Genomic DNA, 27,483 nt, shown 5'->3' with positions numbered 1-27,483 from the left:
ATGCAGAGCTATCAGAAACCACCAATTTAGTAATCATTGCCCACTCAAGTCAGATACAGTATAAGTTGATTCTTATTGATTTGTGGGGATCTGTCGTACAAAATTATGTAGTATGTGTTCATTCTAATGACTTGTGAGCCTCATTGTAAAAGGATTAAATTTGGCTGTGTTTATTTATCATTCCAACCTTATTTTGCTGATGTTGAGATCATTAGTCTGTGACTATCATTCCTTATTTATTTACTTTTTTTTGCATTCCAGCTTTCCGGCATCTACAAAAGGGGAGAGAGCAAGAAAAATTTCCTCGTTTTACCTTGATCAGTATAAAACCAATCAAATAATTGAAAGATGGCTGGTATGGCAGCTAAGATGATACTTGGTAACAAGCTGAGTAGCGTGAAAGGTAAGATCCTCCAATCATTGCCCTCAGGATAAATACTCCCTTCAATCATGAAACATTGGAAAATTAGTCTCAATTTCACTGCATCAGGAATTGAAGATGTTTATTATCACAAGAATGCACCATTTTTCCTTTCTTTCTCGTCAGCTATTTTCCTTGATACGAGGTGTCGGATTATTGCCTTGGGGACTTTAAAAGAGGTATTATTTTATGGTGATTTTTTTTCTTATTCAACAATAAATACTCTTGTATAATTTTCATAATACTAGAAGCACATGTGCATACCGGTATGCTATGAAAATCAAAATTGATTTATAACAAAAAAAATATGATTTAATGATTTACCTGAAAAAATAAACTCTAATTGCATCTCTAAAAATATCCATCCATGACAAGTTATTTTTTCATTATTTTGTCATTATTTGGTTTATCTGATATTTCACTGTATTTCTACAGTAATAACAGATTTAATATGTACATTATTATACATATTCAGATACATGTTGCATGTACATCATGACATAATGTGCTTTATATTTTCTTGCTTTATTACCAACTTTTTATTAATTTTTCAATATTTTAACCATACAACATAAACTTTTGTGTTTTTTATGTTGTATTTGTTATAAATTTTCATTCTTTGAAGTGTTTTGAAGTGGTTTGCCTTTGTCCTTTTGCAATTTCCATCAATTTTGTGGGATCATGGAAATTCATCATCCCTGAAATTTATATTGACAAGGATGATAATAATATTGATGATGAAGATAATGTTTCTGATCATCATCTAAAGAGATAATGCAGAATCTTGTCAATAAGAACTCTGATTCAACCCCGAATGCTTCTTCATCCCATCCGAGTCAAATATTTGTATACTGTAGAATAGTAATGATGATGACGATTATGATAATAGTGATTACAAAGATGTTAAAATTCTTGAAAAAGAATTCTGTTGGAATTCCATATTGCACATTTGCATTTATCATATATGAAAAATTACCTTGAAATGCATTTTAAAATCTTAATACCCCAGAAATGAGAAGACAAATACCTCCTTTGAAATACTGCCCTTTAATTAATTCACAATGATGACCATGGCATGGAGCTCCTTGTCTGCGTTTCAACATACTACATGTACACTAGTATTATGCTGGAATTGTGTAGAGTAAAAGATGAAAGATATCATCCGATCTGCCGCAAGCCACTGGAATTCATTGACCAATTTCTTGATGATTGAGGGATGTGAATATATGGGTTGCAGTGATGCATGCAATCAGAACGCATCGTAATAAAGATGATTTTACAGATAGTTTTTTCAGACAGGTAAAAATCATCATGGATAATAAAGGTGAGCTGACCCCAAATCTTCCACAGCCAAAGGGGAAACGAAGAAAAAGGACAGAAATGAAACCGAAAATATGAAATAATTTTTGTCTCACTTGCATAGCAGAGTGAGACTACATGTATAGGCGCCGCTTTTCCCACGGTGGCGGCATCAACAAATTTTAACCGAAGGTTAAATTTTTGAAATGACAATATAACTTAGAAAATATATGGACCTAGTTCATGAAACTTTGACATAAGGTTAATCAAGTATTACTGAACATCCTGCTTGAGTTTCAGGTCACATGACCAAGGTCATAGGTCATTTAGGGTCAATGAACTTAGACCATGTTGGGAAATCAACATCAAAATCTTAACCTAAGGATAAGTTTTTGAAATTTCATCATAAACTTCGAAAGTTTATGGACCTAGTTCATGAAACTTGGTCATAAGGGTAATCAGGTATTACTGATGACCAAGATCAAAGGTCATTTGGGGTCAATGAATTTTGACCATGTTGGGGGTATTTGTTGAATTACCATCATAACTCTAAAAGTGTATTGTTCTAGTTCATAAAACTTGGACATAAGAGTAATCAAGTATCACTGAACATCATGTGCGAGTTTCAGGTCATATGACCAAGGTCAAAGGTCATTTAAGGTCAATGAACTTTGGCCATGTTGGGGGTATTTGTTGAATAACCATCATAACTCTGAAAGTGTATGGATCTAGTTCATAAAACATGGACATGAAAGTACCGTAAGTAACGGTGTATTAACCGCACCCGTGTATTAACCGCACCCCCAACTTTGGACTAAAAAAAAAAAAAAAAAAAAAAAAATCCTTCTCACATTTACATGCATATTTGAGGTACGAAGAAACAAAAACTAAGTTAAAGATTTCAAAGTATTCAAAGAGATTACCGGTATGTGGAAATCTGCTGACGGGATTACAGGAAGGTTCAAGAAACAAAGAAATTTGCATTTTTTCCACTTGTTTTACGGCTTTGTGCCGTCTCTCTCATACGTGGTGCACGTTGTACATGGTATCTTATGAAAAGCAAACAGGAAAGAAAAAAATAAGCTGGCGCGAAACGGGACTTTGAGGGGTTAAAATGAATAGCGCCAGCTTAAGTCGCACTAAAACCACAATACAACGCAAGCTAGCTCAAGCTCTCGGCTCTTGCTCAGCTGTGACAAATTATTACCGAGAATGCTTGGCGTCTCTTTGAACTTAGCCAGGGAACTTCGCTGCTTTGAATCGAGAATAAAGTCGAAATTAGTGTCATGAAGGTGGGTGCATTTGTTATGGACACTATTTGATTAAGATCGTAATAATCGCTTCCCATTACCCGCGGCTCATACCCCTCTAAACGACATTGCCCTGGGCGGCTACGCCCGGCCACTCGATGTGTTGTGAACTGGCAGACTTCTTACATGTTCGGGAGGGGTTACGCGGGCGGGCTCAGACCCGTCACCGTGGATAAACCGCACCCCCGACTTTTGCTTATATCCCGCCGAGAAAAAGGTGCGGTTAATACACCGTTACTTACGGTAATCAAGTATCACTGAACATCTCGTGTGAGTTTCAGGTCACATGACCAAAGTCAAAGGTCATTTAAGGTCTATGAACTTTGGCCATGTTGGAGGTAAGCACTGTCATAACTTTCAAAGGTTATGGATATAGTTTATGAAATTTGATAATTTTGATAGGTATTCATATATTTCTTGTCAAGTTTCGTGGTCTACATGTAGCTCTGCATTGAGTTCATGGAAAACAAGAAGGGGAAAACCCCTCTTTTTGTTTGACTAGATACACACACCCCTGGGGGAAAATCATCATGCAACCGTTAAGTATGTGATTTGCATACTGTAATGATTTAGATGAGACAATGAAACCTTTCCTAGGCTTTCTATTTTATTGATGGTTTTAATAGGAACTGGGCATAAATGACAGTTATAGGGGTACTCCAGGGTGAAAATAATAGGATTTGAACAGATATAAAGAAAAATCAGACAAGCAAAACAACAAAAAGTTGATCAAGATCAGTCAATCGGACGAGGAATAAGAAAGCCACACAGAAATGTAGATGACATTTTAAAGATTTGCATTATTTCAGTGAAACAGGTTTACGCATGTCTTCATGAATATATTCAATGAGCAAACTGATGATATCATATCCCCACTTGTTCTTTTGTATTTCATTACCTGAAAGTATGTTTATTAAAAAAGATCAAAATTTGTCCTCCAAGAACTAAAAAAAAATGAATTGATAACAATAATACATGGGATATTCATTGCTGCAACTTATTTTATTATATTAAAAGGAGACATGAAAATATGATTTCATATAATTCATGTAATAACGTATAAAGAAAAAGGAAAGTGGAGATGTGACATCATCAGCCCACCGAATGAATATTCATGATGACATGCATACTGTTAATTTGTGGCAATTTGTCATCATTTATTCATATCATGCATACTGTATCCATCATTCCATTGAATTGAGACTTCACGAATTATCAAGTGTTCATAGTAGATGGATTGAGGTAATGTGGTTCTTGAATTACAGTTAAGAAATATTATCATTCCAGCTCTAATGCTTGATGGAATCATAATTTCTTTAAAACACAGCAAATTTACATGTATCTCTGTATTAAGGATTTGTAATTGTGAATCTGACAAAGTTCATTTCGTTATTTTGACTACATGTATGTTAAAACGAAAGCATCAGAATTGTCTGTGGTGTAGAATTTCTGGTGACTTTTTTTGTGGGGGGGGGGGGAGGGGTGGCGAGTTGGATGAAATGAAATCACAAGTATTGAAGTTAAATCTTTAAACTGAAATTTCAACTACAGAGTGTACATGTACATGTATATCTGAATTAATTCAATTTTTATGAAGTGTATCCCATTGTCTACACTGCTCTGTGTAAGCATGTGCTACTGAATAAAATATGGAATCAATTCTATGAATCAGTTTGTATTAAAGGAGAATGAAACCCTTGAAACCAGCTGAATCCATATCAAAGAGAAAAATCAAAGAAACATATTGTTGAAAGTTTGAGGAAGATTGAATGAATAATAAGAAAGTTATGAGCATTCGAATATTGAGATCACTAATGCCATGTAGATCCTCCCATTGGCAATGCGACCAAGATCTGTGATGTCACACACGTACAACTCCCTCATTACTTTAGTACTTATTTCACTTATATTCTCACTTTTATAGAGTCTATCACAAGGTGAGGTGTTCTCTTTATGAGAGGACAAGTACAGAGGTTTCACAACATTATATCATTAATGAATCGTTTGTCATATGATTAGAATAAGCAAAAAGAGATGTTTTGGGGTATATTTTCAGTGTCCAAAAGGGGAGAGTTGTTCATCTGTGACATCATAGATCTTGGTCGCATTGCCAATGTGAGGATCTCCATAGCATTAGTGATCTCGACATTCAAATGCTCATAACTCTTCTATTTCTAGTCCTATTTTACTCAAACTTTTGTTGATCTTATTCTTTGATTTTTCTGCTTTCACAAAAGCTAACTTGCTCCAAGAGTTTCATTCTCCTTTAAAGTAACACCAATTTATAAAATTCTTACTTCCACTACTTAATTTACAAATATTTTTGCTTCACTAATTAATATGTTGTTGTTTCTTTATCAATGAAATAACTAAGCAATGCATCATCTTCATATTAAGATCGTAATTACAAGAGGATAAGGTCAAATCCCAGCCTGCATCTGGTGAGAGTTAGAAAGGCACTACATGTAATTCTCTGTTAATTACAGAAGCTAATGTCCTTCTGGTTCTATTAAAAAGGGACTTTATATTACAACTCTAATCAGTATGCTAATGAAGAACATCATTTATTACTCTGTCCTCTAGACTATAATCTTCAAGATATATCAAAATTCGATAGTGATTGTTAGGAATTTAAGGGGAAGTTCACCCTGAAGAAAAGTTTGTTGTAAAAAAAGCAGAAAAATTATTGAAAATATGGGTGAAGGTTTGAGGAAAATCCATTAAAGATTAAAACAAGTAATTAGAATTTTAAGTTTTTGATTTGTGACGTCATGAACGAGCAGCTGCCCCATATGCATAAATTTCAATTTTTTTAAGGTTCATGAGGATTTATTTTTGTTTTCTTTTTAGGAACGGGTGTGAATTGATTTGTTTATTGATATACGGTACTGAAGGTACGGTAAAAACCATTTTCGGAGAAAATGAAATTTCATTGATGTTTTACCATACGATATGTAGGAAAGCTGCTAGCATATGATGTCACAAATCAAATGATTAAAATTCTATGAATAACTTTTTTATTCTTTGATGGATTTTTCTCAAACGTTCAGCAATATTTGTTATTATTTATTCTGCTATTTGTAGTTTTGTACAATAAACTTTTTGTCAGGGTGAATTTCCCCTTTGCATCACTTTCTCTCATTAGATGCTAATATAAATATACTGTCAGTTCCTTGCTGGAGTTATTGTACCCCCCCCCCCATTTATTCTTGTGTTTTCTGTATTTTTCTCCCATTGTTTATATTGAACAGTCACAGTTTATATATCTGTTTCTGTAGATATCAGGTCTTCTTTGTTTCTGTATGATTTATAGCAAGGGTGTGTTTTGCTATTAAAATTGAGAAGTACAATGGAATACACAATATTGAGTTCACATATTATCATGTTATCATGTCCCCTACATGAAAATGTACTCTATCTATATACTGTGCATACATGTATTTTCTATGTACCCTCTTATAATTGTCTACTGTATATGTTGGTCTGGTTTGGTTTTATTCACAATTACAAATGTACATGTAGATATTAACAAAATATGCATTTTATGATCAAGTGCTTTATACATACAAATACAAACTATGTAGAAAACATAATGTAGGTATAACGGATAATCCGTTTCAGATTGGCTATGAATAGTCAATCTGTTCTTCCCCAGGGTAGAACATGTATCTTTCTCATAGAGACCTAATGCTTGATCTTGGGAGTGTGTCATGAAACAAACAGTCAATGATTTTCATGAACAAATGCGCTCTCAGCCAATCGGATTAAAGGATTTTCATAGCTTATATTATGTAGATATTGTCAGTGAGAATCACTATTTCATGAGCCCCCCAGTCTCTTTTAATAGATCTCTTCAAATCCCTCTTTCCCTTTTTCTTCTTAACAAGTCAGGGGGGGGGGGGGCTGGAGGTTGGAGACCCTGGAGAGGGTGTCTGACTTTTCCCTTCTGTACTAATGTTCCACTATCTTAGCCTGATATGAAGATAGCGCAGCCTTCAGAGTTACTACCATATGGTCACATCCAGACACACTCACTATAAATACAGAGTAACACACTCAAGCACACTCTCTCTCTTTCTTTCTGTCTCACACCAAAGACTCATTCAATTCCCCACCACACCCCCTTCACATTTTCTTTACCCATTCCCTCTGCTTTGCAATATACGTTGTTTCTTTATTTTTTTACCTAAACCATTTTGAATTCATTGAATTGGTATTTGTGTAGGCTTCCCATTTATGTTGGTTTAATCTCCAGATCTCCAATTCAGATTGAGATTATTGTGACCCATATGTGATAACCATCTGTTTGAGCTCTTCTGTACCCCACCCCTGCCCCTCTCTAGGTGGTTTCAAACCGCCTCGATCACAAGAATCCCCGTTAAATTACGAGAACTTTTTTAGGCTGAAAAATACCCATTAATTATTCCTGCATTCACACCGCCCTGAAACATACTCTTCGGGATAAGTTCCTGAAGTCACGAGCATGCGCAGTATGGTCTGATAAGCAGCAAGGCGCGAAATTCAAAATCACTAGCCCAGCAGCAACCCATGCACGGCGCCGCACCCAACGACACGCTGGGCTAAAAGTTCCCGTAATTTGCTTTCAGACCGCCAAAATACCCACGACCTTGGAAAAATCCCCGCGAAAGTTCTCGTAATTTTGCCAAGTACCTACTATTTATCGGGTATTTTCTTTCGGGGATATTACGCGTAGTTTGCTTTCACACCGCCAAAATACCTGGTATTTTCTGATCGGGGTAAATTTCCCGATCAGAGAATACCTGGAACTGGCGAACTTCGAGGCGGTCTGAAACCACCTTCTGACTCATTTTTGGCAAGCTCTCTTTAATAGTCTTTCCGTTTTTTTTAAATGTAATTTTCTTGTATTTCTGCTCTTGATATCATTGCTTATCAGTGTCTCTCTGTGATTACTACCCGCTCACAAATGCTCCCTTAAAACTCTCTCTCATTTCATTACTCCAAGATCTGCTGTAATATTCAACGTAATACTTACAACTCATCAATGTTTAGTCTCGGTATCCGTACTTGTGACCAAACAAGGTCTTATCATTTTAACTGGAATACATTTAATGAATATTGTCCTGTCGAATGATGTATCAGTTCATGAGATATATCATTTGGGATCAATCCAGCTCATTTGAAGTCAGTTTTGTAATCTAGATTTAGAAATCGTTCCCAGTCAATTACTTTTGGGTACATACACAATCACATTGAGTTATATTACATGTATATTTTAATCTTTGCAATTGAAGATGGGTTTATAACTTTAAGAATCACGTATTAAAAGGAATTTTTCCTCTCGATAAAATGTATATCTTAGAATTGAAATTGAATCAAATCGAAATATACCTGCATCCCCATCTTCAGTGGGAGTCTGAATGAGGAGACTATCCTGCCGTGCTGCATGAGTTCACACAGTGCAGAATAGTAGAGAGTAATAGCAGGCTAGGCCGGTGCAGGCTGCTGTGAAACCAATAATGCCCAGATGGCTATTAATATTCATGAGGCTAAAAGAGCTCTCTCTACGTGCTACACTCTGAACATATTGGATTCATCTTGAGATCGAGGGTGTTGTGTTTTGTGCTATGGCTGCGTTATTAGGTGAGTCCACATATTTACATCTTGGCCAAGAACTATCACGGCAGGCTATATGTATATATATATATATTTGTACATGGTTTTTGCCAGATGGCATTTTGATCAGGTCTTCAGATGCTTTTTAGGTGCTCTTTTTTAGATTTTACAAAATGACGTCTTTGCTATTTGGGGTCTATACCATATTGGTCCTTAAAATGAGTCTTTGGTATTTGAATGGTATTGGCTCTCAAGCCATTGTTTTATGGTTATATTCATGCTGGTATTGTATTATAAACATACTGTAGGCCTACACATACACTAAAGGAGTACATTTATGTGGGCCTAAGTTATTAGACCATGTAGCATGCTCATTTTGATAATTGGCTGTTATCGTTTATTTGATTTGAAATTTACCATTATTTATTTTAATTGATAAAGCATGTTACTCTAACTCAAAGCAAATTTTGAATTGATATCTGAAGGCGTATATCAAAGTAATGATCTTTTTGTCAAAATTTATAATCCAACATTTACTTCACAAATCCTCAAAATTAATCTCTTGGTCTCTATTTTGACAAATATATAAAATATTGTATAGGCCAACATGTGAATTAATCCAATTCTTGAATATGAATGAATTCAAGGAATAATTCCTTTTCTGCACCAAATAATTTAGGCAGCAGCTTTACATGTAGCTCAAGAATGGGTAATATATAGTGCGGCTTTCAAAAGGCAAAGTATAAATTAGGCTCATTATATTATTGTTATTACAGATGTAAGTACATGTAAATGCTGATATCAAGTTGAAGAAATACGTACCTGAAACACATGAGCAGTCTGGTTGCATTGTACGCGGTTGATTAAATAGGTTTGAGGCATATTGATTGCCCAATTTGTGGGTTGCATTACCTCAAATATATGCATTGAACACCATTCTGCCTGGCCATGAACAATATGCATGATATTAAGCGGGAAAGCTAGTCATAGAAGGCATTCATATGTATATCACCTGATAAGAATGCACTCACCCACCACATATTGCCTATTAGTTTTGTGCCTGTGCTATATATAATACCACCCAGTGGCGTACGCAGGATTTTGGATTTTTAAGGGGCGGGGGTTTCAAGCTGAATGAAATGTTGACAAAAAAAAAGGTCTTCAAAAAATTTTAGGGTGGGGTTTGAATGCTTAGCTCCAGGTGGGTTGGTATCAAAAGATTTTAAGGGGGGTTGAACCCCTGTAACCACCCCCCCCCCTGCGTACGCTACTGATACCACCAACTACCAACTGTTGGAGCAATATGCCTTTAATATGAGAGATAAACCATGGATGACTGAGCACATAATATCTGCTCTTCTCTAATAGCCCTCCAGTGCAGTATACATGTACATGCACTAGAATAGCTGGTATATGGGTATGTCTGGTTTATTTGGTGTCGACCTATGATATCAAGCTTAGGTTTAGCAAATGTACCATGAATGGGCACCTGCCAATGTCATCCATCACAAATTATTTGGTCACATGACCTATGTTGGGGATTCATCTTTTACAAATAATTTGATTAAAAAACACACTGATTGTTCAAGTTCAAGTTTAATTCATTTAAAGAATAAACCCTGGCTGGACATATAAGTAAAACAAAATCAATGATCAGATGATAACAAAAAATCTAGGATATATGACAGGCTTTTAAGACCCCTAAGAAGCAAAGCTTGTAAATACTGAATAAAGAGAATTAAGGTTACCATATTCATGTTTAATAAAACAGATAGTGCCGTGTAGTTCTGGGAAAATATCTTATCAGACATTGTGCACACTCATTGTCAAAGGCACAAAAGGTGATTTCAAGTTCGGTGTTCGGTGTTGGTGTTGAGAGCATATAAAGGCCGCTGAACCGAGCTCCAACACCGAGCTGGGTTCAGAAGAACGATACCGATTGCGTTATCGATAGCAAATGACGTCACGCCTCTGCGCTGCGCTGCTAAATCATCTCAACTTCACGCGAGAAGTCTCGACGACGAAAATGAAATCGGAGTGAAATGCATTGAATTCACATCATACAGAATACCAATGCTATTAATTCAAGAATTCGCAAGAGTGAATATTATTCTTCATCAAAATATATAAGGCTCAAATGATTTGTACTCATCTTGTGACAACACCAACACCACATTTCAACACCGTACTTGAAATCACCCATTATCAATCAGTTCATGTTGGGAGTGAGACAGTCCAAGTTATTTTTATCTTCCATCTCCACTACACTGAGTGAAAAAATCAAGACCAGCATTGTAAATTCATATCTCCCTGAATATACTCGTTTCTCTTTAAAAAGAAAACCCAATTTGAATACATGAATGAAAATTCTAGGTTTTAATTCTGCAAATCAACAATCTACAATGTCTTTTGCATCTTATAGTGGGTATGTATTTCATACCTGGATGAACACTACATGTGTACAGATTTGATGCTAGTGTTTGATAGGATTGGATCATCCAACCCTTTGAGTTAAAGTCAGAACCACCACACCATAATTCTCCAACATTCATTTTACATCATCCTCCATACGGGTATCTATGTTAGATGTAGACCTACCAAAATGAGCACATACATGTACTGTCAAGGGATGCTTGTGGCACTCCCGGTCCCCCCACTCCGGGGTCGGAGGGACCGCATGCGTGTTCCCAAAATGTCTGGTAAAGGGGACCAGGGGTACTTTTTCGCGGGACAAGTCGGGCCCGCGAATTGTAAAAAAAGGGGGTGTATTTGACTTTTCACCCAGAGATTTCTTTAAAAAAGGGGTGGTTTTTTTTTTCTCTCTCTCTCTTTAGACTCCTGAGAAATTAAAAAAGGGGGTTATAAAATATCTTGAATATCATAGAAAAATTGATCAAATCCCGGGATCAAATTCCTGAAATTCCTGCTAGTTTTAAAAGCTTGTCCTCCATCATGACATCAGGGAACCTCTATTGTAATGACAGCTTACCTGAGATGAAGGGGGGGGGGTGTCTGTCCTGAGATAGGGGGTTGGAATGAGAGCTCACCTGAGATAGGGGGTACATTGAGCAGTGTTCCGGATTAAGGGGGGTCTCCAAGGCAGGAAAAGCCTGCTAAAGGGGGGTTCTGAAATTTCGGCAGACATGAGATAAGGGGTGCTTTCAAAGGGAGGGAACGAGCATAGGCGTACCCTAAATAACACTGAGTGGGGGGGGGGGGAGGGTGGGGTGGCACTAGTCCAGCAATAGATAGTAAAATCATTCCCTGTGCTACATGTAAAATATAAGTACCCAGTATATGAAATTATAGTGTAAACATTCACAAATGAACATCTCAGTGTTATTTTTTTGAGCAGTAAGCAAATTTACCAGTTTGTGAACTGAGGGATAAAATTATCTGTATGGAGTTAAAAAGTCAAATTACATGGAGGTATCTTTTTATTTCTTAAAATGGCGCTATGTGCACAGCTGTGTGGGAGTTCTTGCATTAATTAGTGTCTTTGTCGCCCAGAAAGTGAAAGGACCTGATCAATTGCATTTTCTCTTAGAAACTCCGTAGAAGACATATTGGCTATTAGCTGTATCATTATTCATTTAAGATATTCCCATTATCTCTCACATAAAAAAGAAAAATATGGAATATGTGAAATCATTATAATACAAAGAAAAGACATGCTATAAAAAAAGCCTGCATCAGAGACACCTGCATTGAAGAGAAAGAGAGAGGGAGGGATAGAGAGAGACAGATTGAAGTGGAGGAGACAGAACAAGAGAGAGAGAGAGAGAGAGAGAGAAGGGGGGGGGGTAAGAAAAAGGAAAAGAAAAGAGAAATAAGGGGGGTTCTAAAATTAAATAGAACCACTCTTGTGGATATAAATTTAAAGAGACGATTAAAAACAAAAAGAAATACATGAGTGAAATGTTCCGATTACAGATGATGCTGGCAAAACAATAGAAGACGTGAGCTAGAGCGGTTTGAAAGTTGCCAGGAGAAACCTCGGCATGGGCAGAAAAAACAAATCCTCCTATCCCATTAAGGATAACTCCATCGACAAGTTAAAGCCTGCATTGGAGAGACCTAGATGTAGATAAGAGGAATTGCTCAGAGCTATACAGCAAAATCCGGAGTTCAGTAGCATCCTTGTGAAAGTAGGTCAATATTGATAGAGTTTATTTTGAAGAAAGCTCTGCAAATATTGGGAAAATGGTTCTTATCAGAAGGAATGTCATAGGTTGCCAGTAGTAGCCTTATACATGTATGCAAGTATTCACAATGCAAATCAGTCAAATAAAATGATAGAGCTGGGTTTTGTATTGGTTGAAAAAGTACCGTATTTTACATTGCTTGAGTATTAATTCTTAATAATATAGCCTAGGCCTAAAAGCTTCCTCCCATTATTTGTGCAGAAAAATATTTTGTTATACATGTTTTGATTTGTCACATTACAACGTAGACATGATACGATGGCAAGGGACTATCAGGTTATGATATATTGCACAAAATTACTTTACCAACAGACTTTTGTACAGACAAACTTGTATTGAAAGACCACCCAATGAAGAAAAGAAAAGAGGTGTTTATTAGCAGGTAGACTTCATGGATAGGTACATATATATTATTGGAAAAAATATTCAAGCAGTGATCATTCTATAGGGTTTGTCCCTACATATGTAAATTCATTTTGGCTCTCGTTGTTATCTGTCAATAGTATGATAATAATGCTTGGCACTTTATAATAAGATGTGAGGATGAAACCATTGTTATGCAGTCAAACGATTGAGAGCAATGCATTGTAGGTATTGAATGATATTAGACAGAGAGAGAAAGAGAGCTTGTTATTAAAAATGATAGTTCAATGATTTTGCATCAACCATTAGAGTATATAAAATCGAAATTAACCCTGTCTCCGAAATTAACCTCGCTCTCATTTATTCACAAATATATATTAAACTATTGATAATTTCCTGTGTGTCCTATATGTATAGGCTATTAAAATGTAATATTTTATTTACATGTAAGGAATACTACATGTATATTATGCACCGCTGCTTACAATGTATTTTGTTACCTATTTCATTGTCTGTCTACTGTAGATGTGGACTCATTCAAATGCTAGTCTTCAAAATCAGACATTAGACATGGATAGAACTCTTCTTATTAAAGGAATTTTTCAAGCCTTTGTTGATGTGATTGTTTTATTACGTAGCTACATGTATAAAGTATGTGGTATCTTGAACCCTGTAGCTGTTTCCCCGAAGTCCTCCGCCAGAAGTGTTACGTGGGGCATTACCAGTCTCTGTGTACATGAAGGTGTAAACTTTTTCCCGGAGAGACTCATTGCATGTCGGAGCCGAATAATAAAAGTGAAAAAAATAATGAGTTCGTGACATGAGCATTGGTTCTCTACATTTGCATACCTTCACGTTATGTATAATTCCTTGTTTTACACCCAAATTGCATTGACTTGATGTTTGTTTTTACATGTACTTGACCTTTCATCACTCTCTTCAGCCTTTGTGAATATGACACGTAAAGTGGGTTTAATCCATGTTCGTTATTACAGTAGTAGTCTACACATTCAAGCTGTAGTTGGTAATGGAAATCTTCAGTATTGTGACTAAATTCAATATATTTGCAACGCAAATACATCTGACAAACCCAAGCCCACTAAAAAAAAGAAACGAACTGGAAAGTTATATTGCTTTTGAAGCCATTACTGTTGTGTTGAAGTTAAGTTGAATCAATAAGTTTTCTCATATCTGGAAACCAGGTCATTAACCTCTTCACTTCATAAAAATATGCTTTAAAAAAGAATGTTGAAATAAATTGTGGTTTTTAAAACTGTCTGCGGAGGTTAGACTAGCATTGCAATGAGGGTTCCCTGCTCCTGCAGCTTTGATGTGTAATTACCTAGAGCATAGCGTCCCCGTCCTATACCAGTGCTTTCTGGGGATATTGATCTGTTCCTTACTAACACACTCTGTCTCTGCTATCTCCTTACATGTAGCATTTTTCCATCCACTCTCATTAATAGATACATGCATTATGTCATGGAGGCTTAATACCGGTACTTGTATTAAGGGGGCAATGATGGTCAGGATGCACTGTTAATTGCATTGCATTATTGATTGATGTTATGTAATAATGTGGCTTCTGTTTTTGTATGGTTGCTTGAGTCGTTTTTGTGATTTAGATCCAAACTTTTGTTCTAGAAAAAGGGGAATAATTAGCGAAGGAGGTAGAAAAGAAGCTTATTTTTTCTAACCATCTGCTTTTTGTAATGCCCATGGTTGAATAATTGAGGGGTGATTATGATTGATAATGGCCTACACAAGTCATTTGCATTCTAATAAAAAACAGTGGCACAAAAGCTTCAGGTCCATTGGATCCATCACTGTTCCGCACATAAAGTACACCATTTCAACACCTTGGGGTGCATCCTGATTCCTTTTTACAAGCAAGAATTCTTTTCACCGGTGCACACTTGCCAATCTAATCACATTATAGAAGGAACATCTGTTTGTAATATGAAATTATTGATACAAATTTGGATTCCCTGGAACCATTGAAACATGGCTAAAAAAAATCCTGTTCATAAAGACCACTTTTCTTGTCCCCTTTTGATGATCTTTATATCATGTTCTAGTATGATCCATGTTTATATCTAGACCTACATGTTTCACTATACAGTGCGTCCCACAAAAATAACCAGAACTTTCATGACCATTTTCTGTAATTGAGGTATCAAATTAAAGAGCACATATTGAACTTTTTTTAAATGTGGTTTTCTTTTTGAAACCCAGATACAGCCTGCCAAATGACTCTTTGGTATCCTCTCTTCAAATTGTTTTTGCTCACTCATGCGTGAATGAGAAATAATTTAAGTAATATCAGATGAAAGATTCTAAGCTTTACAATGGTAGGTCATTTGTCTATTGTGTTTGTGATTAAGTTATGATAATAAATCTTGGTTTCGTTTTTTCTGGGACGCACTGTATAGGCTTTATACACTCTCTCCAATGCAGCCAGTAGTTGGAATGAATATGATGTAGTCATGCTCCTCTAATTCTGGATGGGGGATTGGGGGTGGGGTATTATGATTATGACCAAAAAATTCCAAGGGGACTACATGTACATGTAGGAATACCAAAGTTATGACATTTTAACATTTTACATCATTTCAATGATACAGTTCTATGCATGTCCTTATGAATATGCAGTGAGCAAGCTTATGATGTTATATCCCCACTTATTTTTGGTATATTCATATGAAATAATTTCATTTATATTTTTTTCCTCCAAGAGTATAAAAATGGGAGTGACAGCATATTCACTGTGTACAAGAAATCATTGCTGAATCTCATTCCATTACAAAGGAGACACATTTTTTTATACACACATGTACAGTATGAAAATATGAAATAGTTAAAACAGGGAAGTGTTATCCTGGTTAAAATATGATTTTTGTGTAATAGAATATGGAAAAGGAGTTGGGGACATGACATCATCAGCTCACCTACTGAATAGTCATGAAGGCATGCATATTTCTGTTTTCACAAACTCTTGCCAAATTTATATAAAAATTCAATATTTTAAATTTTTTTATCAAATTTCGATAGAATTTTCAGTTTTTCTCATTGAATTTCACTCTACAATATTTAGATATGATTATCGTCAGCATGGAGTACATACATGTAGGTACCCCTTTAAACATTACTCCAATACATTAGGACATCCACATCGACTTGAGTGACATAAATTGCAATGTAGAGTGCCCATATACAGCTCTCTCCAATTATTGGCGTTGTGTGTTTCTCTTTACACAATAAATCAATTTCCCGGTCACAGGTGTACTGAGTACCTAATAAGCTTTGCAAAATCCTTTTAGCTCTTGCACCGTGTTGTCACCTGTGCCCGTACTTGACACAGAAAATGAGATCAATTAATTTGATTTATTTTGCGAGAAAGTGTTTTACATGTACATAGCGTTAATTGGATTTAGCACAGAGGAAGGGGATCGGAAATTGGTTGTGATAAAAACAGGTTTTCACGCACACAATTAAGTTATATGGGACATCAGTATTAATTTTGTTGAATTAAAACAACTAGAAATAGCCTGTTCTGTGTTGATTATTGTTACTTTCATCTGTTACGGTTGTAATGATTACCTGCACCTTCTGTATATGTTTGTTTATAATTTGTTTTCCGTGCGAAGATCACTTCCCGAAGAACGGTTGTGACCTCACCTATGCTTAAGCCAGTTTAACGAGGCAAAGCGGTCTTGAAAACCACATCGCTAGGTGGTTTTCCAAACTGGTTTGGGAGACCACTTCAGATCGCTTCCAAGATGCTTCATGCATTGCCATAACACATTAAAATGGTTTCCACTATAAAACTAATTTAGTTTGAGGGAGTCGATGAGAATGGGGTCGTTGTATCTCCCTTCTTTCCCCTTTACTTCCCTCTCCGCTTTCCCCTTAGGCATGCTAATTTTGACTATTGTATCCATATTTCCTTCGGATTTCATTTTTTTATTCTTCTCTCTCACTTTCAACAGGACAGACTCCTCCTTTCTCTTTTCATTGTTGTGTGGCTACTTACCTCTTGGATGGTGCAAGTTACTTGGCATAGAGCCAATTTTAAAGGTCACGCTCATGAAACCTGAGTGAAAACACTGATAGAATTTCTTATTTCCTAGCTTTACTGGAGGGAAAACGATATATCCATTTCCAAAGTTATGGAGGAAAATAAAGAGATACATCGCCTACGCCTTTTGTAACTTATTGCTGTTTTCATGTTGATTAGATTGTTAAGATAATTATCCATTAATAGAGTAATTATCGATTGTCACGATTTGACATTCATTTTCCTGACACTTGAATATTGAAATGTGAAATAAACCTTCCAGACTTTAACAATTACTGTGTTTACACTTAATCAGCATTTGAATCGGCTCGCGGTTCTGAACCGCGAGCCGATTCAGCATCGGCTTTTTCATAGCGTGTAAACGCGAGCAACTTGAATCGGCTCGCGGTTCAGAACTGGCAATTTGCACCACCAAAGTAGTAGGTTCTGAACCGCGAGCCGATGCAGAATCGGCTTTTTTACTACGTGTAAACAGAAAGCCGATTCTGCACCGGCAATTTGTGCGCATTTCAATTACTTTACCATTGTGACGTAATTGTAAGCGCACTGATCCAGCGTTGTCTTTATTATGACGTATATTGTAGGTATGCGTATCATTTCAGGTTTTTGCATCGGCTCGCGGTTCTGAACCGCGAGCTGTAACAACGTGTTAACGCAATCCAAATGCCGATTCTGCATCGGCATTTGGTTCAGAACCAATTGCCGATTAAGTGTAAACACGGTAAATATTGTGTATTTAATTGTTTCATTTGAGGGACAATCAAAGGAAATGATAGGAGGTTTTAAGTTGGTTCAATACAGGCCTGTATAATATAATTTATCAATGGCTTTATCATGTGCAGAGAAGTATATATCCTGTTAGGTTTAAGACTCGGGTTGGATTTAAGAAATGCAGAAAAAAGGGAAATAAAGTAATATTTATTTATTATAACCATATTTAACTGCATTCCTTCTTTATTTATGCCACTAATTATCTGATATGTAAAGTGTACATATATATATACCAATGATTAAACTGTACTTACAGTACAGGGACGTGATGGTCTTGAGCAGGGGCGGATCCATGAATTTTTCGAAAGGGGGGGGGGGCACATTTTCCCGAGGAAAAATTTGTCAAGAAAAAAAAATAAATAAAGGTCTTCACTTTCGAAAGGGGGGGGGGGGCACACTTCTGTTTTAACAGCATTTTTTACATTACAAATTTTAATTGTGCCTCTCAAAAGGGGGGGGGGGCACAGGCCGGCTGTGCCCCCCCCCCCTGGATCCACCAGTGGTCTTGAGCTTCCAAAGCCAAGCAGCATCTGCATGTCAGCTGAAGGGAATACTGTACTGGGGATAAAATCACCTGCTAAAAGAAACATTTCCAACCTGAAAGTAGATCCAAGAAATAACAAGTGTGTTGCATGAAAAATGTACAATCAAGTGAGAAAAATAATTTCCTTTAGATTTATTAGTTTTGATAATTGTTGAAGTTTTAACTTATATTTATTTTTTACTTCTCTAAGTATATGTATATTCTACAGTATATTCATGTGCTGTATTTATCAAGTTATTACTTTACATGTACATTCAGATAGGTGAAAGAATGTAACTTAAAAAAACACCTATATAGTACAAGAATAGAAATGAAATGAAGATGAGATGATTGAAATTTAGCGGCAATGTTTCAAACTGATTGTAACAAAGCATTTATATATAGTTCATATGAAACCAGGACACCATGTAACCTGAAGGCAGGATATATCAGGCTTCAGGAATGGGACAGCTAGTTGACAGTTAAAGGGATTATCCGGGCTGAAAGTATTTATAGCTTAATAAATATAATAGAATTCACTGAGCAAAATGCCAAAAATTTCATCAAAATCGGATAACAAATAACAAAGTTATTGAATTTTAAAGTTTAGCAATATTTTGTGAAAACAGTCGTCATGAATATTCATTAGGTGGGCTGATGATGTCACATCTCCACTTGTTCTTTTGTATGTTATTATATGAAATAAGGTTTATTCAATTTTTTTCCTCCAAGACCTAGAAAAAATTTGATGGACAACTGATTTAGTGCATTAGATACTTGTTGCTTCAACTTACGTCATTACAAGGGAGACATATTATTCACACAAGTATGAAATAATGAAAAAATTATGAATTTATGTGATAACATAAGAAAACGGAATGTGGGGATGTGACATCAGCCCACCTAATGAATATTCATGACGACTGTTTTCACAAAATATTGCTAAACTTTAAACTTCAATAACTTTACTATTTGTTATCCGATTTTGATGAAATTTGCGGCATTTTGCTCAGTGAATTCTACTCTATGTATTAAGATATAGATATTTTCAGCCTGGACCATCCCTTTAAAGTGCTTTCAGACCCACTCAATCTCAAAAATACCCATAGATTTACAAGAACTTATTCAGGCATCATAATACTGCATTGATACCTACTTGGAACAGACACTTTAGGCAGTACGGCAGACAAGATTCAAGCAAATTAGTGACCCAAGTGCCTTTAATTATTATGGCGCTTGTGCCCAATTAAAGTAATCGCATGTTATTTGTTTCCATCTGCAATAATAACCGTGACCTTGGAAGATCCCTGTAATTGTTCTCAGAATTTTGAAACGCACCTTTCTTTCAGGCATCAGGTTTCCCAGCCCATCAGGGAAAATAATCGAAATCAGGGAAAATTATTTTACTTTTTTCCAGTTAGGGAAAAATCAGGGAATTTGATAAAAAGTAACTCAGATGAGGGAAAAATCAGGGAATTTTGATCGGCCCAAAAGTTGAAAGCACGGTAGTCAGTCAGACTCTTATATTTTGTTGCATATCAGAACAACATCCATTGAATGACTGGTTACGGTGATTATCTGGGGTATGGTGGATGGCTGGATGGGGGAGAAGGGAGGCCATTGCATGCCTGTGTAATAGCACTAATTAGTTTTACATTATTGTTTTTATGCTGAAAATACATGTAATTCACTGCAACAGCTTAGAAAACATGCAAAACTGGGAATGGGTTTAAATAATTATCAGGGAATTTTTAAACTTCATCAGGGAACAATCAGGGGATTTTGTTTTCTTGAAGAAAAGCTGGGAACCCTGGGCATATTACATATATTTCCACACCAGTTGGAAAAATACAAATTCAAAATTTTAAACATTCATAATTCTGTGATTAAATTTTTAAACCCTTTTTAAACTCTCACCGACATGTTTCTCTAATTATCCTGCTTTCATTTAAAAACCAAATTATTTTCAGGGTCAACTTCTCGTATAAGCCTTAATGAAGTGCGTAGCCTGTTCTGAAAAATCAGAGGTTTTATACCAAGTGCAAATAAACCAAAATGACGTACAAGATATTTGTTATAGTCAAATCAATATTAACTAATGCTCTCAACCATTTGTTAATTGTTTGTTGAACCCAGGTGAGCTTGGAAACTTAGCTGGAGGAGAAGGAGAAGGTAACGACAAAGATGACGAAGAGGCTGCCCTCATTGAAGAAGCGCGACAGCAGCAAGAGGAGGAGAGGAAAGCCAGACATGCTAAGATGGAAGCAGAAAGAGAGGTGGAGAGACAGAGGATAAGAGAAAAGGTCGGTATATGGGTCTTTTTAACACACAAGTAGACCTGGGTCCCGTTGCAAATATTGCAATGGTAACTTTTCCCTCCAATGGTAACTACCATGGTAACACTGATCAACAGCCAATCAAAATCGAGGATTACATGCAAGTTGCCATTGCATGGAAAAGCTACCATAATGGTAACTTTTATGCAATGGGGCCCTGGGATGTTATCCTTTTTGCCATTTGTTTGCCAGGGTAAACAATTGAATACTTCAAACAATCGAGATTCCTGGATTATCAGAAATCACTTAAAATTTGATCTATGTACATGACCTACCAGTGGCCACACATAATCAGCGAGCTGACTCAGTCGAGTGTCCCAGTACAGTTAAATGATATTTGCTCCTGCGACAATTGCTCCGGGCTTTATTCTGTCTTTAATAGTTGTAGGGTTAGGGTTGCAGTAGGGATTAATGTTAGGTTTAGGGTTGGGATATATTGTTCAATCTGGAATTAAATTTACGGTAGTTATTTGGTTAGTGTGCAGAATTAAATTAGCTGAGCAATTATTGTTGGAGCAAATGTCATGGAACCGATTAAATGATATCCCCTGGAGGTGGCTTTGAATCTCTAGTGTTCAACCAAATTTCATGCATTTGTTACATTTAATTTCAGGGTCTGCATTGAAGGAGAATGAAACTCTGTGAACAAGTAATTATCTTTTGTAAAAAAAAGAAAAAAATCAGAGTTAAAAACTGCAGATTTTAAACAAATCTGTGATTCATATTGATTTCTGTCATTGGATTGTGTGTAATGGAGAAAGATCTCCCTTCGCCCTCAGTAAAATTCTTCGTGAAAGGTGAATACATGTATTGAAGTTGGCACTAGGCAGCTCTGCTTATGCATCCATTGAGAAACCCCATCTTTTTGTTGTTGTTGTTGATGGCATTTAGTATGGACTGAAGAAGAAAGTGGCTGAGGAACCGGGGATGCCAGAGCCTGATGATGCTGGCCGGATTACAAGGAAAAAGAAGACACCTGCCGAGATGCAGCAGGCATTACAACAACAGGAGGATGAAGAAGAAGGTTAGTCAGTCTTTTGACTCCAGACTTGTTTTACTTCCAATCATTCCCCGCTGCTATAACTGTTCTCACGCTATAGTGTAGATATGAAGAAAGTTGCAATAATCTTTCTTAACCAGATTTTATAATGATGAGAAGAATAATGATCAGAAGCATCAAGCAATAATCTTGCTATGTTTAGTGTTCTTAAAAGAGATTGAGAGTTCTTTGTAAAAGTTCTCTGTAAAATATCTTGAGGTAAAGATGAGCAAGATATATTTTCCAAATGTGTTGGAAATTGTTTTGCCATGGAAACAGCATATTATGGCAAAAAATGAGGCAAAACGATTGTGGATTAAACTACTTCCTCAGTTTTTGACCAGTGCTCATGAAATTTGGCACACATATTGGTCTTGAGGTAAAGATGTGCAAGATAATTTTTTTTTGAAACTGCATTGCCATGGTAATTGCATACAGTAGCATTAAATGTGTAAAAATCTTTACTGCTTCAGTTTATTAGGTCTAGAGGTAAAGATGTGCAGGACACATTTTTTTTTGCATGTGTCAGAAATTATGCTGCCATGGTAAGAGCATATGGCCAAAACACCTGGAAAACTCATTGCGAATCGGATGCCATTGCCTATTTTCACTTGTTTGCTTAAAGTTACCACAAAACAATATCACCCTTTCCTGAATGGGTTAAATGGTTTTAATATGATATTTAATATACATTATACATGCATGTAAAGTGATATATTGGATTTCAAAGATTTTCTTAATCCCAGTTTTGTATTTTTTTGGTTATTTTTGCCCAGGTTTTATGGATACAGTGAAAGGTTTTGTCGCACCATTTGCAGAAAAACTTGGACTGGACCTTTTTAAATAGGTATTAACCTTTCAGGGATGAAGAGTTTCATCATCGTCAGTTGTAACCCAGGCCGAACCTACTTCTTATGAAAAAAAAATTGACATTTATTTTTGTTGGGAAATTGTCTAGTAAATCTATGGTCAATCAAGAAGATGTCATTCTTTGCCCATTTGTCCATTGTTTGCAATGGATTTTAGTATTGTTATCACTTTCTTGTGATTACTATATATAATAGACAATAATTTAAAAATCATATCAGTTTTGGATAGTATATAATTAGAATGATATTTTGTACTAAGTAAAATCTATCTGGAATATGGTACCTCTTATAATGTAAAAGATGGTTGTATTAAGATTATGTTGAAATTGTATCGAGGTGTTCTTTAAAAGAAACAGAAAACAACTCTATTTCTTTATCCTATGCACATAATCGTATTTCATGTTTGGAGTTTCATCACTTTATTTCAGGACCAAAGTGTGAAGAGAATGGGTCCCTGAAGGTCTATCAGATTGCTACAGCAATATTTTACTTTTTAGTCCACTATTTAACTCAAAACAGTGTGTGTCTATTTTGTATTTGACATAAATGGTCTATTTAATTAAAGGCCCATAGATTGGTGCCAGTAATGCACAAAATGAAGTAGCACCAGAGTTATATTAAAAAAATGGCACCACTTTTGAAATGTATGCTGTGTATGGAAGGTTCACCGTAGAATGATATTGATTCACCTGGTGGGTGTTTTATAAAGCTCTTCGTAAGTGACGAGCAACTTTACAAACCACTGATGATCCTTTCATAGGAGCTGATGAAACTTTGGTGCAAATAAAAATTAACCACAATATTGGATTTGTAAGGTTGCTCTTACTTACGTACGGTTTTATGTAACACCAACCAGGTCACTAACACTTACACTAAACTCACTTGCCTACACCACAGTAGTTAGATCTTACACACACAGCATGCTCGTCGACATTTGTTGTCTGGACATGGGCCCCAGCAACCCACATTAAAGTTAACGCAAAACTAATACGTTGCCATTTAAGTATCCAATTATGTTTCATAGTCTGAAAAAGATGAAAGAATATTTTTCAACTTGATATGCTCCACCCTTCGATAAAGGAGCTTCAGATTTTATTTGTGAAGTGACAACATCAACCTTGACCATCTGAAGGTGCAATGTCAGGCATACTGTAGCATCACCAGCAAAAGAAACTACTTTTATTGTATTCCAAATAAGCGTGGAATTCTATTGTGTGCATTCGCTACAAGTAAGCTGTTGGAAATTGAATGTAGATGCCATCGTCTATTGTTAAATATTAGTGACTTTGATTCTGGGATTGGGCTCACCAAGTTGAAAAATATTCTTTCAAATTAAAAAAAATATATGTATATACAAAAATTTCATGATATACTTGGATACTTAAATCAAAATATACGAGTCATATTCAGCACAAAACTCATACAATTCTCATCTTTGATCCCATGATGATAAATCTTCTCATACAATTCTCATTTTTGATCCCATGATGATAAAGCTTCTCATACAATTCTCATTTTTGATCCCATGATGATAAATCTTCTCATACAATTCTCATTTTTGATCCCATGATGATAAAGCTTCTCATACAATTCTCATTTTTGATCCCATGATAAAGCTTCTCATACAATTCTCATTTTTGATCACATGATTATAAAGCTTATCATACAATTCTTATTTTTGATCCCATGATGATAAAGCTTCTCATACAATTCTCATTTTTGATCCCAAGATGATAAAGCTTCTCATACAATTCTCATTTTTGATCCCATGATGATAAAGCTTCTCATACAATTCTCATTTTTGATCCCATGATGATAAAGCTTCTCATACAATTCTCATTTTTGATCCCATGATGATAAAGCTTCTCATACAATTCTCATTTTTGATCACATGATTATAAAGCTTCTCATACAATTCTCATTTTTTGATCCCATGATGATAAAGCTTCTTTCAAGAGATATATTTTAGTTGGGGTTCATGGTCTTTGCGATCATTGACCGTTAAATTAGTCCTTGACAAAATGTTGCAAAAAATAGGCATGACGAATCTCACCTCACCTTTTAAAGAAAAATGGTTGTATTACACTGCATGTGTATTCACTCTGTAAGTAAGCATTGCTCTCACATATACCACACATGATATATCCTTTTTGTTGATTAATTTTTATCTGCAGTCAAAATGTAAGCTTAATTCAAAATGTTAGAAATTAGGTGCTATTACTAAAAACAACAATTGTGCAATATTTATTATCAATGATGAGAAATCACTCGTGGACTGATTTCCTGATCCTGTATTTCTTAAAGTGATTTATCCATTTCCATTCATTATTATTCTACACATTCTAAAGTGATATCTAAAAAGAAACTCTTTTACAAGGGAAGGGTAGAGAAAAATTTTCTGATTCCATTCTTTTTTTATTACTGGTATTGTTTGAACGAGACCAAATATAGAACCATGTTTAGGGCAAATGATGAGAATTTTATTAGAACTATTGAAATATAATCAAAATCTTAACGGATTTTAATTGATAGAATCGGGTACATATCTTCATCCAAGTTTTGAAGACCAAAGAAAAACATTAAGAATTGTCTTAATGATTTTAGATTAAAATGTGCAATAGATCTTTTCTTGGTTGTTTTGTTGGTTTCATAAACTGAAATAAAGTAATACTGAGGTAAGGACAGGTTGGGGATTTTCATGTAAATAAGATAGCAAAGAATTATGGCTGTATTTGAAGTAGGAAACAATCTATCTTTATAAATTGTTTTCAGTGTATATTGTGCATACTAAAAAGAATGTTTATTTATTTGCCAAGCAATTTTCCAATGCATTATATGTAAAGCTTATAATGTCTTATTGTGGCTGATTGTACATTATGATAGCTCTTGATATGTCTTCGTAAAAAGTGTTTGAAAAGATCTAGTACATTTTTTATATATGTACTCGCTATTAAACAATTGTCATATTCTCTGTTGTATTCGTATATTGTTATGAATGATGAAAGTACTGGTAAAGATGTTGCCTTTGTGGTGGTCAAATTGTTTTTTCATCCATCTGAGTGGTGTTCAAATTGTATTTTCATCCATCGAAGTACTTAAATCATATGACCTCATATAACTTTGTATTCAAGCATTTAATTATTAGATTTCCTTCTGATTGTTTGATTTCATTATCACTTCTGCATTCAATTGTACATTTATCACAAAATCATCAATTACTTCTTTTTTTCTAAGTTTTAGTTCTTTCTTATACCCCGTTCCCACTGTTGTGCGATCCTTTACGAAAGACACAATTGACATTTTAACCATCCACAATTTTTCTACGATCAATACGATTGCCGTAATATCATGTACACTTTCTTAATAAATATTTCTTTTGTCTTTAATGTGATATATTCCTCAAGTGATTTCAAGAATTGCAATTTATTTTTTGTTCTTGCCACTTTAAACATTCCTTTTGAAAATTCCAAAGTGAAATTACCTCTGTAGTACCTTATGTACTTCAGGTGAACAATTATTCAATTGTCAGTTGACTTGTTGTATTTGCCAGATTTTTTACCAGACATTTCCTTGTGTATAACCAAAAATTCATAGCATGTACATGAATATAAATGCATCATTATGAGATAATTGTGACCGGTAGGCCTTTCCCCCACTCATTTAACCCCATAGGTATTATGTAATTTACAGAAGCCATGTTCATTGTTGTGATCATTCTCTCTTTTCTTTCATACACATTGGTGACGTGTATTGAATTCATTCTCATTGTCTACTTGCATTATGATAGTGTATGTCAACCCAAGTTATTGAGTTGTCTATGAAATATTCTTGCCATTGCACACACAAAGCCTTGTATAGTCACATATCGTACCTATAAAAGGGGAAAAATTCTTTTTTCATAAAGCAAATAGAAATAGAAATGGGAGATTGCTTGGAATGAAATTGGAGAAGCACTTTGCATGAAAGCACAGCACAAATTATGCCTGTAGTGCATGTATACAGTGCAGGCATATGTCTGATGAATTGAAAATCAAATTTCATTTGAAATTCATCAGTGTCATTGATATGTACACTTAGTCTTCACTCATAAATCCAGGAGGAAGTAATTGCCTTGGATGTATGGTACATTCTCGAATTTGTGTGTTTGTTTGACATTTTCAAACAATTTTACTCTGAAAAGGGCCTGAGGGGAAAATATATTTGTAGGTCATGATTTTCATTAGGTCAAATGCTAGCATCAAACATTCATCATGACTCGGAGAAAGATGGGTTTATGTAGCTAGATAGATCACATGTAGAGATTGGGCTATGACTATTTTCTATTTAACTTCTCGATGTTGGAATATCTGACACAGGTGATTGGACTCTGACCGTCTTTGAACATACAAACTTCATGCCATCTTTGGTATTAATGGATTAGGAAGTTCTAATGCAAATCTTAACCCTAAAAAGACTGGGGGGGGGCTGATTCAGCCCCCCCCTCGACATTTTTCGCGATAAATCCGCTGCGCGAAATTTTTTGACCGCGTCACTCGCTGACTTTTTACTTTTAAGTCTCGCACAACTTTTGAGACCAAAATTGTGACCCCTGGGTACGCGGTTTCGAAATTACACAACATTTCGTAAGTGCATGCAGACCCAAAATTACTCAAAAACGTGAATTTGTGTACAAAT

The 27,483-nt window shown here is 35.5% G+C and overlaps 1 protein-coding gene across 1 annotated transcript; it reads left to right on the top strand.

Annotated features, from left to right (window-relative positions):
- Window positions 1-348: 348 nt before the first annotated feature.
- On the top strand, window positions 349-26,730 carry LOC129272525 (complexin-like). Its single transcript, XM_054909656.2, has 4 exons — window positions 349-403; window positions 20,702-20,868; window positions 21,793-21,925; window positions 22,717-26,730. The coding sequence occupies exons 1-4, from the start codon at window positions 349-351 to the stop codon at window positions 22,785-22,787; spliced, it is 426 nt and encodes a 141-aa protein (XP_054765631.2). The 3' UTR covers window positions 22,788-26,730.
- The last annotated feature ends 753 nt before the right edge of the window (window positions 26,731-27,483 follow it).

The sequence above is a fragment of the Lytechinus pictus genome, chromosome 12, assembly GCF_037042905.1.
Source record: "Lytechinus pictus isolate F3 Inbred chromosome 12, Lp3.0, whole genome shotgun sequence".
Taxonomy (NCBI): domain Eukaryota; kingdom Metazoa; phylum Echinodermata; class Echinoidea; order Temnopleuroida; family Toxopneustidae; genus Lytechinus; species Lytechinus pictus.
The sequence above is the reverse complement of the archived record's forward strand: the minus strand, read 5'-3'. Positions and strand labels throughout refer to the sequence as shown.

Excerpts from the sequence above, each read along its gene's own strand:
- LOC129272525 (XM_054909656.2), top strand. The coding sequence starts at position 349 with ATGGCTGGTATGGCAGCTAAGATGATACTTGGTAACAAGCTGAGTAGC. Across the intron at positions 20,869-21,792 it reads GACAGAGGATAAGAGAAAAG|TATGGACTGAAGAAGAAAGT; the intron begins GTCGGTATATGG and ends GATGGCATTTAG. Across the intron at positions 21,926-22,716 it reads ACAGGAGGATGAAGAAGAAG|GTTTTATGGATACAGTGAAA; the intron begins GTTAGTCAGTCT and ends ATTTTTGCCCAG.